Source organism: Magnolia sinica, chromosome 6 (genome assembly GCF_029962835.1).
Source record: "Magnolia sinica isolate HGM2019 chromosome 6, MsV1, whole genome shotgun sequence".
Lineage (NCBI taxonomy): Eukaryota > Viridiplantae > Streptophyta > Magnoliopsida > Magnoliales > Magnoliaceae > Magnolia > Magnolia sinica.
This window is the reverse complement of record NC_080578.1, coordinates 74,070,260-74,083,745: the sequence shown is the minus strand read 5'-3', so window position 1 is coordinate 74,083,745 and position 13,486 is coordinate 74,070,260. Positions and strand designations below refer to the sequence as shown.

The window sequence follows — 13,486 nt, the reverse complement described above, 5'->3', positions numbered from 1 at the left end:
CTCCAAATCTTGAAATCGAAGCTCCAAATCTATGATTTTACATACAAAATATGAAAAATCGTGGATTTATAACAATTTGACACTGATTTAATATGATTTACAGAAAAACAAGGATTGAAAATCGAAAAAGCTCACCGGATCAAACATGTGGGATATATCGCACTACTTGTGCATTTCATATCGCACAGGTGGGATACAAGATATATCATGGGATATATCAACCAATATCGTCGATATTTAAAACATTGCTTCTTACTACCTCCATCAACCTCCTTTTGGGCCTTCCCCTTGCCCGTTTGGAGCCTTCAATTTCTACAAACTCATTACTTCTAACCAGGGCGGCTCTTGGTCCCCACATGACCACACCGTCTAAGAATAATTTTCCTCATCTTATTACCTATTGGTGCTAATTCGACCCTTCCTCATCTTGGCACTTATGCATGTCAACATCCTCATTTTAACTACACTCATCCAATGAACATGTAGGGCAATTGTTCTTTAACTGCCCAACATTCTGTCTCGTAAAGCATGGGACAAAACGAGTGCAATTTTTGGGTTATGGTGCATCTAAAGTATGAAGCATAATCTGAAGAGTTTAACTTGAATTACTTGATGCCACATTTGCAATTTTTAAGTAACTTCTAAGTGGTTGTGTATCATCCACCATACCCCTCAAGAGAATCAAAGTGTTTCTCATTTAGATGTTAAACTTCCATGTTAGTTTGGTATATATAAAAAATGGTGGTGAATCTTTGAGGGACGCACGGCGTAATTGTACGACACTCAAGACTGTCCTAATTGCTAACCCATCAATCTAATAGTCAAATAAATAAATAAGCGTAATTTTTTAAAATTGAGACCTATAATTTGGATGCTTTAGTCTAAATTAGTTGAAGAAGGATATTTGAATGATATGAAATTATGAGCGCATGAATCACTTATGTTAGAAGGCACATAGTTTTGGACCCTATACAAAGGAAACTTCTTATGATATATGCTTTTTGTGATATTTCGAGTTCTAAGTGTGTAATCATGCATCTTTTAACATCTCTTGAAATTTTATTAAAAATTCCATCATTTCCCCAATGTTTCCCTCAAACAGCAATACATTCCCCAATATAAATGATATTTCCCTTGTGATATTGATATCCATATCCTAAGGGTGCGATACATGCATCGATATCGATATTGCCAACACTAATTTTATTATGGAAATGAACTCCCAATGTAGGGGAACACCCATTTGCCTAGAGTAGGAACTTTCTATTGTCTCAAAAAAATTGTGTAATCTATAAAAAAATAAAAAATAAATAAATAATTGATAATTTTTTATTGAAATATAAAAATAAGGTGAGGCCCCACAAAGGAAAACTTTTCCACATGCCCCAAAGGCTAGAATCATCTAGAGTTTAGTTATAACTTTAAGTAACTAGTTATGTTGTTATTAGCTAATTGTTTAGTTAGTCATGGGAGTACTACTCCTGAGGAAAGAGGGTCAACTTTGTTGCACAAAAGGCGACACCATCCATACCTTTTCTAACCCCAATAGGCCTGAAGGTGAGACATCCTCTTCTTTTTTCTTTTTCTTTTTCTTTCACTTTCTGATAAATAACCATGGGGGGCCATTAGCTGTCCATTGATTTGGACATCTTAGCCCAGCCAATGACTGGGAGACCTTGGCTTTCACCCTTGATGATCATTATGGTGCAACCCACCTTTTGCATAGAGCGAATGTTCTATACAAATGCCCTTACAGGGCCAGCCTAGTAGGGACAGAGCAATGATACCTAAATCACCCAACTGCCCATGTTTTCTATTTCAAATCGTGTGATCCAGTCATGTACAAAATCCTATTGGTTGTCATTGGGTGTATGCGATCAAGTACAATCCTGACGGAATTATAACTCGACAAAAAGTTAGTCGTGTAGTTAAAGGCTTTAATGCAGACTTTTGCTGAGAATTATTCTGAGACCTTTACTCTTGTTGCTAAGATGAACTTTGTTAGGGTGATTATTTCTCTTGCTATCAATTTGCATTTGCCCCTACATCAACTCGATGTTAAAAATGCCTTTTTGAATGGTGATTTGACTAAGGAGATTTATATACTTCCTCAACCTGAATTTACTCAAAAGGGGGAGGAGAGGAATGTATGTTATCTGAAGAAAGCAATATATGGTTTGAAGTAGGGCATGATTGATATCTACGTCTCAGCTTGAAGAGTGTAGGTTATGTACATGTGGGCCTATGATTGAACCCATAAGTACATACACATACGTCATATGTTATGGACCTTTGTCCTTAGTTTTTCAGCCTTTTCTCTTTGTTTCATGATTTCCTTATTTGCCCCTTAGCCCTCAAGTTTTTCATTCATATGAAGGCATATATATAATTTTACATTTTCTTCTGTTATTATAAATAAGAGAAGGCCAGACAACCCAACCTCATATGCTCTCTTTTTCTCAAATTCTCTCCTTGACAAATCTTGATAGCTATTTTCAGCAACCCGAAATTATGGTTCTATACTATACTTTTTTTTTGAATGATTTCTATACCATTACTATTGATCAAGTTGTAATGCAAATTTATGTTTATAGTGTAGAGATTTATGCTTTAGTTCATTCAGGAACATGCATACAATATATGTGTTATATGCACATAGCGCATGCATAGTACACTAAGCATATAATATAATACTATGCATGTAGGGTCTTTAATAATAATGTTTCGTTATGTCATATTTATAAATTGTAACATGAATTCATGTATAAAACTAGCATATATTTATTGTATGCACTGGAGCTACCCCACATGATCCCACCCCTAGAGTACCATGTATTAGAGGGGAGTACACCACGTACCTATTCCAGTGTCATGTACAGGAGCGTCCCATTATAGTTAACCTGGGACCTAGGCCATGGCCTTTTCAGACTAATAAAGGCCTTGGAGGACGAGGCTGGGCTAGGGCCAACCCCGGCCTATTAACACCCCTAAATACTCACAACTTTGTTAGATCAAGTAATTTAGAAGGTATCCCCAATACAAAGACTGTTGCCACACTCCATGGCCAAGGTTTCAATGATTTCATTAGCTTCCCTATTTGATGTTACCCCTAATGTGGGTAAACATATGGAAGTACAAGCATAGCATGGGTCAGACTAAGTGAATCCTCAAAATGTAAATTCTCAAGATACAAATATGGCAAGGATTGGCCATTTGTATGTTAAAATACTCGCCTAACAATGTTATTTAGAAGGTATCCCCAATACAAAGACTGTTGCCACACTCCATGGCCAAGGTTTCAATGATTTCATTAGCTTCCCTATTTGATGTTACCCCTAATGTGGGTAAACATATGGAAGTACAAGCATAGCATGGGTCAGACTAAGTGAATCCTCAAAATGTAAATTCTCAAGATACAAATATGGCAAGGATTGGCCATTTGTATGTTAAAATACTCGCCTAACAATGTTATAAGTTGAACTTATTGTCCAATTGGGATGATTCACAACAAACTTCAAATAATTAATGATTCAAGTTGAATTTAACCCCAACAGGCATGATTCACTACAAATTGAAAATAATTGATAACCAATGTTTAAGAAGGCATGGGAGGCTCATGCTTGGCTCTCCCAAATCACCTTGAGGTATAGACCTTGGGGCATAACGTACTTGAGGCTTATGCCTTAGTGGGAGATATGGGAGGCTTACTTGCATTGTGCGTTTTTTGCCTCTCCTTTTATTTTAATATTAATAAAAACATTTGTTGTCTCTTTAGAAAAGTTAAAACTTAGACATTTAAGACAGTAGCAAGTAAATACTTAGAACTTGGCAATTAACACTAACAATATATGTATTCACATTTTGCTACACATTACCTGAAAAATTAATGTTTTGGAGATCAATGTGACAGTTTCTAATGTAGGATGAGTGAAACTAACCTAGGATGCAAGATGTGAGATCAAATACGCATCAATTTCAGCATTCAACATCCAAAACTAAACACATCCACATAATAAGTTCAGAAAATACATATTTGTAACACAAAGGGCCTAGGCTATCACATACGCGGTGCACGAAAATAGAAATTATTATGAGAGTGACCCACTTGGAAGTAGGGACTTCCAATCTAATGTGGGCAGTGCAACAACCACGTGAAAAGACAATGACGCCAATAAAATCAGGTTTGAGGAAGGGATTTATAAATGATTATAATAATTAAAAAAAATAAAATCAGATTTTCGATAGGGTTTTAAGCTTTAGGGATTGAGATTTGGGATGTTTTGGGAATTAGGGATCTAGGGAGTAGATAAGGTTTGAAGGCGAATCCATGAGGGAAGATACCAAAAAGGGGGCCCACATAAGGCAGTCCGTACGAAAGCACGTGTGTGCATGTCCACGTATGGATGGGTGTGGGAAAAGAGAAAGGAGGTGGATCGGGTTGGGTTTTGATTGGTTAAGAAGAGATGTAGGGGAAGGGGAAGAATAAAAGAGAAGAAGTGGAGTACCTTGTTGGAGAAGAGAAAGTAGAAGAAAAAACCTTGGAGGAATCCACCACCAAGCAAATTTCTACCCTTCCAAAATTCGATTGGAAATGAGGGTTTCTCACAAACCCTAAAAAACAAAGAGGCAAAACACCTTTTCAACACAAGAAAGACTTCTTCTTTTCTTTTCTTTTCTTTTCTTTACTCGTGCGACTCTCCAAGGGAGCTTAACAAGGCATTTCATTCCATCTACTTCCAAATCCTCTCTCAGAAAGAGGATTTCATTTACAAGCCCATTTCCATTTCTTTTCATTTACGTGCATTTACTCCCATCCAAAAACACCCCAAATGTTATTTACCTCCATTAACTCTCAATTCCCCCCATTCACCTCCATTTACTCCCATCTAAACGGCCCCTTAATTTCCAATTAAGATTAAACTTCTCCACCCCATATCGAATTGTATGCAGAATCAATGGGAGCTTTGAAACATAGCTCAAAAGGTGACCCACACTAGAACTAACCTAGATCATAGTGATTACTTACTTCAAATATAAGTATAAAATAGTAGTATAACATTCATGGTGTTTGAGATAAAAACTATATTTATCGTGATGCCAGCCAAGTAGTGGATAAATTATGGAGAAGATGCTATGGACTTAGAAAGTTTTCCATGACGATCCTTGGTCAAATTATCTCGTCCTCAAGTTATGAGAGGAATTGGAACAGATTGGTAGAGAAAGAAAATCCTACTTTACTCGTTCTTGCTTTATGCAAAAAGGAACTATAATGAATTATGAACTAGCGTAATGGCCCAAGGTTGTTACACACAATAACGGGAGAAAACGAGGAAAAAAAAAAACGTTTTAAAAAAAGAACAGTGCTGCTAGCTGTAGATGTTATTATTGCACTATTGTTGCAGCTGCTTCTCCTTCCTCTCTCTCTCAAAGAAAAGGAGCTACGTTGCTCCTTGAGAGCCTAGTTTTATATAGGGCTTTTGAGTTTTAATACAATGATGGGGTATCACACTTAATACACATACTTACAAAACTTGTACACATGGCATATATTAACTTAAAATAACGAATTAAATAGTGGGACCCACTTTTGTTAAATCACAGTCCCAAAATCAAATTGTTTGAACGATCCTAACCATTGATTTGCAGGTCGGACACTTCGTTTGTTAAAATATGACCACTGGATATTTTTCATTCTTCACCGTCAAATAAATGTCCACTGATTTGATAGTCAGATGGTGAAATAAGCATAATTCAAGGCCTATTGCATTAGTGGGATGAGTATCATAGCTTACATGGATTTGGGGCTGATTTGGGGCATCGAGGGTCTCCCAAATTGGCAACACTATTTATCCAAATTCAATTGCTTTCTTAAAATTTATTGGGGGGAATGATGTCAAATGTTTAGGGATATGCATTAGTGGGAAGTGCCAGAGATTGCATGAATTTGCAGCCAATTTGAGGGCATTTGAGTGGTCCCCAAATCGGTGACACTATTTATCCGAATTTTATTTTATTTTTATCTTATAATTACTTGGGGGGAATGATGTCAAATGCTTGGGGATGTGCATTAGTGGGATAAGTGTCATAGAGTACATGAATTTCAAGCTAATTTGGGACCATTCAAGATTTTGAGTGGTCTCCCAAATTGGCAACATTATTCGTCTAAATTTCCTTTCAATTTTTCTTAAAATTTCTTGGAAGGAATGATGTCAAATGCTTAGAGATGTGTATTAGCAGCATGAGTGTCATAGCTTGCAAGAAGTTCCTATAAATATGAGGTCAAACTAAGCCTGTGAAATTAATAAAATCAGCAAACAGGCTGAAACAACATTCTTAAAAAAGATACCATAAAACCATCATAACCATATTCAAAACCACGAAAGAATACATATTTGGAATCCTCTCAATATTTTGGTTTTTTTTTTTTTTTTTTTACATTTTTTCTTACTTTTGTTTTAGATTGTTTACCTGGAAATAAAAAATAAAAAAATCTAAGCATTACAGGGTGTGTAATGGCCATTACACCCTCGTTACGGCTATAACGGTTATTATGCATAAGATAACAATGGAGGCTATTATAACCATCTTTACCATTACAGTATACCTTGGTTATAACACCAATCCATCTATAGACCATGATTGTTGCCATAATTTATATAGATTGTGTTAACCTAAGTTGTCTAAGTTGTTTGGTTCCGTGATTTTATTAACTAACTTTTATGAATTTGGATTTAAGCTTGTTAACCTAAGTTGAGAATATGGTTTAAATGTGTATAGTTTTTTATTTTCCAAATTTTATGCATGTAGTTTTTTTTTTTTTTTTTAATTCCTAATTTTCCATATTTTAAATAATTTGATTTTTTTAAAAAACATTTTTATTGCATTTTTGAAAGACAAACAATTTTCTATTAATTGCTAGCGTTAGTTTCATGACTCACCATTTTCAAACAAATCATATAAATTTTGGAAATACAACGTTGTTTCAAACAAGGTGAATTGTAGACCAAAACTGATATTTCAAACCATCCTACACCTCTCATTTTGTTTTCTCAAGGGTGGAAATCGTAGATGATAATTCTTAATATTTTTATGGGGGAAGCTCCACGTTGGCACAGAAGCTACAACCAAAGCAAAAAAAGAAAAATTACAATCCTCTAGCAATTTTATATAAGATGCCCAATCCACAGCAAAATGCTTAGCTTTACAAAAAACCATCATCACCAATCTAGATTCATCTCGAAAACATCTCCCATGAAAGCAATAGTTCAGTAGGGACTTTTGTAAAACACATTTTTTACATACCTTTAACCCCATCAAAGAGTTCTCCCAATTCTTTCACCTTTTTTCTTCTGTGTAACCAATGAACGAGCTACATAGATTTTATTTTATTTTTCCCAAAGCAAGGTTGGACAACTTGCCAAGTGGACTTGGGACTCGCTCTAGTCCACCTGTTTTGAAACCCCTGCTGAGTCAAAATCAGTGTCAACTTGGAGAGGGTAAAAATGAACATCACCCCGGCAAGTCAGCCTAAGTTTTCTGGGGACTCGGTGACTCATCACAGTGATGAAAATCGAACGAGAAGTGACCGTGCACGTTGCATGTCTTTGTAAAAGGAACTAGCCAAGTTTCATGAGTCATTGAGTTGACACGATCGGTGAAATTGTTATCCGTTGCAAACTCACAGTGCAATTTACTAATTTTAACGTTTTCTTAACATTGGCCTTATAGAAAACTTTGGGACCTGGCAGAGTGTGATGGATGATACACAGATATTTACAAAACACCCATCAAAATTCAATTGAAACTGTAAAAAACCATGGGTAACAATTTAGATGTACCATCAACCGAAACTATGGCATATTTGATTTTTTGCCTATCTGAATGGTGGACATTTAGTGGACAGTGAAAACAAAAAATCAATTCTCTTATTTCAACAAACTAATGTCCACGAATGAGAGATTATGTTTGTTCATATAGTCTGATTTTGGGGGGTAACATAGCAAAAGCCCCTCCCTCTTCGGTCATATTAATTTTGAAAGAACCTGACTCCCCCAGGTCCCTGCATTGACCCGCCAAGTCAAATTTTGTGGGCGGACCAAGTCAAGTCCGAGTCCTGAGTTTGACAACCTTGTCCCCAACTACTAAAAATGTAGTAGTATTCCATAACTCATAAGGCATATTAAAGTATATTATATAAAAAGGAAGAAAAAATTACACAATTTTTACAATTTATTCTTAAATTTCTTCATTCTTCCTTAGGACTCTCTCTCTCTCTCCATTCTCTACAAAAACTTCATGGTATCAAAGTGTCAAACAACCACTTTCTCTAAAAGCTTGAACCTCTAGAGGATGGTATATCAATGTATATCAAGGGACTAACAGAAACTAACATATGAATCTCATCAAAAGGAAAGGCCAGCCTCCAAGGAGAGGCATGCTTAAAGAGCCACATTTTCATTTTCAACATCAAAATTGGAGTTCATAAGTTAATTTGGACATTTTACTTGTACACAGCCTGAGAGACAATTATTTTACAACACGACATGAATTCAAATCCTCAAAAGTTCATAATACCAGTGGCTTTAGGCTGCTTTATAAAAGATAAGGATCCCCTAAGAATTTATAGGCACGGAAAATGTACCTAGAAGTACTGATAAATGTCTTTGGAAGCAATACATGGCTCAATTCAGAAATGCCAAATTATCCCCTGTAAAAGTTTGCTCAACTTATGCATTATATTATTTTATTTTATTTTATCTTGACCTAATATCCATGCATGTACCACACTTGTAAATCATATACAAGTTCAAGTATGATTTTATATATGGAATTCAAATAAAAAATAAAATAAGGGAAAACAGGTGAAATCAATGGTTCCTACGGTCTGAAGCACAAAAGTTGAAGTCCCACAGACATTACTGACATTGACACAATTCACTGTAAGTTGCTTGAATTGTGAATTGCAGTCTGCAAACATTGGGTTTTCTGTGGTTCCAAAGTGTAGCTAGGTAAGGGAAATGCCACCACAGTGCCCCCAGTACAAGTTTTTGGATCTAAAGTCCAAGCCCAAGGTGCTTGTGTGTAAGAACAGGGTTGTCAATCATGAGATTATCAGCAAGTGGAGGCGTTCAAAACAATCTAATAATTCCTTACATTGAAGCGATTATGGTTTCCTTCAGAACAGACAGATTCAACAGGAAATGCATGCAATAAATGTGTGTTCCAATGGTACTAACTAAAATGCTCAAGTTGATGCACTGAACAAATGTTGAGTGATTTTTTTTTCGAATTGGTTAACTTACCTAAACTTCACTCTGATAAGTATCCCAAATCTATCAAAATCCATGTCTTGTTCATCTGGGGTACAACAGAAGACAATTGGCAAAAGGAACTGAACTAATTTTGTCAGCATACATTTTTGTTCACTGCATTGCAATCATCAACAAATACCTAGTGAAACTTCTCCTGCGACAGCCATCTCGCGGAAGTTACGGCTGAAGGTTTCATTTATCTTGAAGACAAGATCCCTCAATGTTGGGAGCCATTTTTCCTACATAAAGCTCCAAATCAGAACCATTTTGTAAAAGGTCTATCAGAGCTTATGACGATGATACCAATCTGAAAACTTAAGGGGAAAAAATTCTCTCACCTTGAGACTGTCTATTTCAGATAAACACCTTTTCAGTTCCTTGTCATCTGCTTCTAGTTTCATAGCAATACTTTCTATCTGTGGAAGAATAATGACATTTGAAGGTAAGAACATCATAGGAATGAGTAAAAAATGACCAGAATTACCTTGCGCTGACGTCTTTCATACTCCTCCAGAATGTTATGATTGAGCAAAAGAGTAGAATTTGCTTCAGAAGTAGCATCTGCAATGGCAGCTTCCAAATCCTCGATAGTTGAAGGCATCTAAGTCAATGTGGCACATGCATAAGAAGACCAAACGAGAAGGATAAATAGTGGACATTCACAAAAGAGACATCAAGCTACGAGGCCAATTGCCTAAGCCTAACAAAAATTTTGCAATCGGTACATCTCAAATGCGCAGCCTGGTTAAACTGCCAACTATAGGAAAGAGAGTACAGCAGAAAATGCACATATTGCAGTATAACAATTAGGAACATATCTTCAGATGTAGACTAGGGCACAATGGTGCTTTTCACGGATGCACATGCCCATTCACTTCCAGTGTGTTTCAAGGATTAGAAAATTATATTAGGTACACAAGGATACCTTATCAGTCACACAATTGATGAGTCTCATCAATAAAAGAAGTATCTGCCCATTGCAAACATGAGGGTTGGCAAGCCCACGTGTTGGAGACCTGGCCATCTACACACAAGCAATTACAGAAGACATGTGCAATGTCCAAACTTTACATCAGGTGGGTGGTTAGATCTTCTGGCTTAAAACTCAGGCTGTTTCACTCCCCAGCTGGGCTCAATGTGCAAAACAAACAGAAACGTAAAATAGTAATTTTCTTTTTTTCTTTTTTTCCACCCATCAATTTGTTTTTTGGCAGTTCCACCCAAGTGAAACAGCCCAAATTTAGGTAAAAGATCTAAACAGTGGCCCACCTGATGGAAAGCTCGGATCTTGTGTCATTCCTCTTAGTTACCTGATTCAACAATCACCGAGATAGCATCTTCCATGGCAACACTCTCATGAGCCAATAAACAACAAGACAGGTGCCCATTTAAAATATAAGAATTCGACAGATCCTCTTACAGAAAGATCACCCCATTGTTTCACTAGGATTGACTTTCTAGTTCAGAACTAAAAATCAACACAATCTCGATTTTAAAAGATCTAACAACTCAACTAGATACCTAACTTACACAAGGATACATGTAGGAATAAATAAACCATGAAAAGTCAGAAACAAAGGCATTTTCTTACTTACCTTTTAAAAAAAAGTGCTTATTTCAGCATTTAAGACATGTTCACAATTACTTGGGGGGGGGGGGGGAGATTTTAAACATTTTCAAACGTCCGGATTATTCAGTTAATCATGTGGATCCCCATTTTGATAATTCCAAGTCTCTAAAAAAAACACGGAAATTCAAATTCAATACTTGTATGTAAAATCCACCGAGTTGTCGTTGTCGATCTTCCGAACTAGGAAGTCTCTCCCACATATCTATCTTAGATGGAGGAAAGAAGGAGAACCTACATATCGAGCCACAAAGTATAGCTGTGGCCAATGCAAAGCCGTCCAATGAGTGGACCACACACATGTCACGCTTGCACACATGTAAGAGGTGTGTGTGACGGTCTCTCTCTTTCATTTTCATTTCTCTAGCTCTTTACAGGCGACACCCATGGGGAGTTGGGTGTGCAAGGCTCTCTCTTGTGTTACTCTTCTCCCTTTGGGAATGGATCTATTTATGAGGAAGTCAGGGAGGGGAGACACCACCTGTCTTTTTCTGTCAACCTACAAACATCACCACATCGGTATGCCCTACCACATCAAAAGTCTACAATCCCACCTTAACCATGCCCCCTAACCAACCAAATCTCTCCACTCCCTATGGTTACCATCCTCAGCCAATAACCATGTCGGCCTAATGTATGGATCAACATATCTTAAGCATTAGATGTCATCAAGCACAGTTTAAAATAAATCAATGGTCAAAACCAAAAGTTAACAAATAAAATACTTCGATTAACCAATAGAAAACCTATGGTGCACTAGCCAACTTCTAAAACCCTTAACGAATGACCCAAATCATAAGATCAGCCCACAAGTAATATCTCAAGTAAACCAAGCGATCCCTTGTTGAATCACATGGACATTGACTGACCTTGATGTATGCGCCCAGCCACAGCCACTTTTATCGGTCACATGATGACTTCATAAAGTGAACCAAAGCACCTCTAATCAAGACCTCTCGACCCACACATCCTCAAGTCTAGGGATTAGTCAAAGTAAGTGCACCCACAAGTCTAGGCACAAAGGGTCTCCTAGTCTAGAGAAATATAATCAATCCTACCAATGTAAGTGTCAAACAAGACCAAATAGGGGTCCTCTATCCATGTCACACTCACGGTCTTGTGTGGGGTAGGCTTAAGGCACATTGACTCATAATCATGAGACCTTGCATCCTGACCCATCATCAGTCCCCTTGCACAAGATGACAAAAAGAAGAATACCACAGGTTTGTCATAAAAACTGCTAAGTGGTGATGGCTAACTTGGGTACTGAGATCCATAGCCCACAACTCTCCCTTGGCCAGTGCTCGTGTCAAATCTTGAGTTCCAAGGACAACTAAAAGAATCCCTTCTATAACCCATATGAATTTCATATTCGACACACATTAATAAGGCTAGAGAATGAATGCATCACTTAATAAATTGAGGTATAAGAATATAAGATTGGTTTTCCAGCGCACCAACAAGGAAGGGCTCTATACGTGCAAGCTCTGCAAACATAACAACAAAAAATTCATGATTTCCACTTAAACTGTTGTAAAGATTTGGAATGATAATTACATAGTCAATTAGCAACTTTTCCAAGAAGCATCATCTTGATGCAGCTTGTACCATCATAAATATAAATGGACATTCAATTTAGTGGATTGAAACAATTGTGGTTCCACCAGCTTGGGCATCAGTTCTAAGAAATGTACTTTACCGATCGCTATCCATGCACACAAATATGAAAACTGTGCACAACATGAAAATGGGCAAATATGATATTTGTATTCCATCCGAACCGTGCATCAGATGTGCCCCATGATGAAAAGGTTGCATCCAAAAAACAGCCTGATCCAAAGCTTAGGTGGGCCACACCACATGATAGCACAAAATCATGCTGGAAATCTGCAAAATCATGGGGTGTGGCCCACGTAAGTTTTGGAATGGCCTGATTTTTGGTATGTCTCTTGATCTAGTTGGGGTGCACCAGATAAATGTGTTGGATGGCATAAAAGCATCATGGTGGCACCGATACACAAACCTACAATGAGTATCCCCTCTCCACTATTCACTATGGTGTGGCACAACTGAGTTATGGATCGGCTGATTTTCAGGCTCTGGGCTTAACCACAAATGCACCCACGCACACACACACACTTATTATATACGTTTACATTCATAGGGAAATGCTATAGTGGTGACATCACACATTCTATATACTTACATTCATATGGAAATTGTAAAGTGGTGATGTTACTATGATAACTATGATTTTACAACCTCTGTGTGCCCCATAATGATGTGTTGAGGGCATCCCCTTGTGTTTAGCCATGGGCCCAAAAATAGGCTGATCCAAAAGTCAAGTGAGACACCAGCAGCAACAGCTAGGAGGGGAATGCCCACCATTGATTTGCAACAAGTCCCACCTAGGTTTCAAAAATGGCCTGCTTTATTGGGGGTTTCCCATCATTTAGGGTAGATGTTTCATATGAATGGATTGGATGGCATGTGCACAACACAATGGGCACTCTACAAGAATCAAAGGTGGGCATCCCCTCTCAATTGT

The 13,486-nt window shown here is 37.3% G+C and overlaps 1 protein-coding gene across 6 annotated transcripts in view; it reads right to left on the bottom strand.

The window, feature by feature from the left end:
* Window positions 1-13,486, bottom strand: part of LOC131248881 (structural maintenance of chromosomes protein 5) — a 111,802-nt gene that overhangs the window by 27,707 nt on the left and 70,609 nt on the right. For 5 of the 6 annotated variants that reach the window (XR_009172521.1, XR_009172522.1, XR_009172520.1 and 2 more), the window contains exons 22-25: window positions 9,796-9,912; window positions 9,650-9,727; window positions 9,451-9,550; window positions 9,303-9,357 (exon numbers count right to left, since the gene is read on the bottom strand). Coding sequence is in view for 2 of the 6 variants with exons in the window: in XM_058249382.1 (XP_058105365.1) it covers window positions 9,303-9,357; window positions 9,451-9,550; window positions 9,650-9,727; window positions 9,796-9,912 (350 nt within the window). In the remaining 4 variants the exon portion in view is untranslated. The remainder of the gene's footprint in view (window positions 1-9,302; window positions 9,358-9,450; window positions 9,551-9,649; window positions 9,728-9,795; window positions 9,913-13,486) is intronic. The other variant, XR_009172523.1, reaches the window with a different exon arrangement.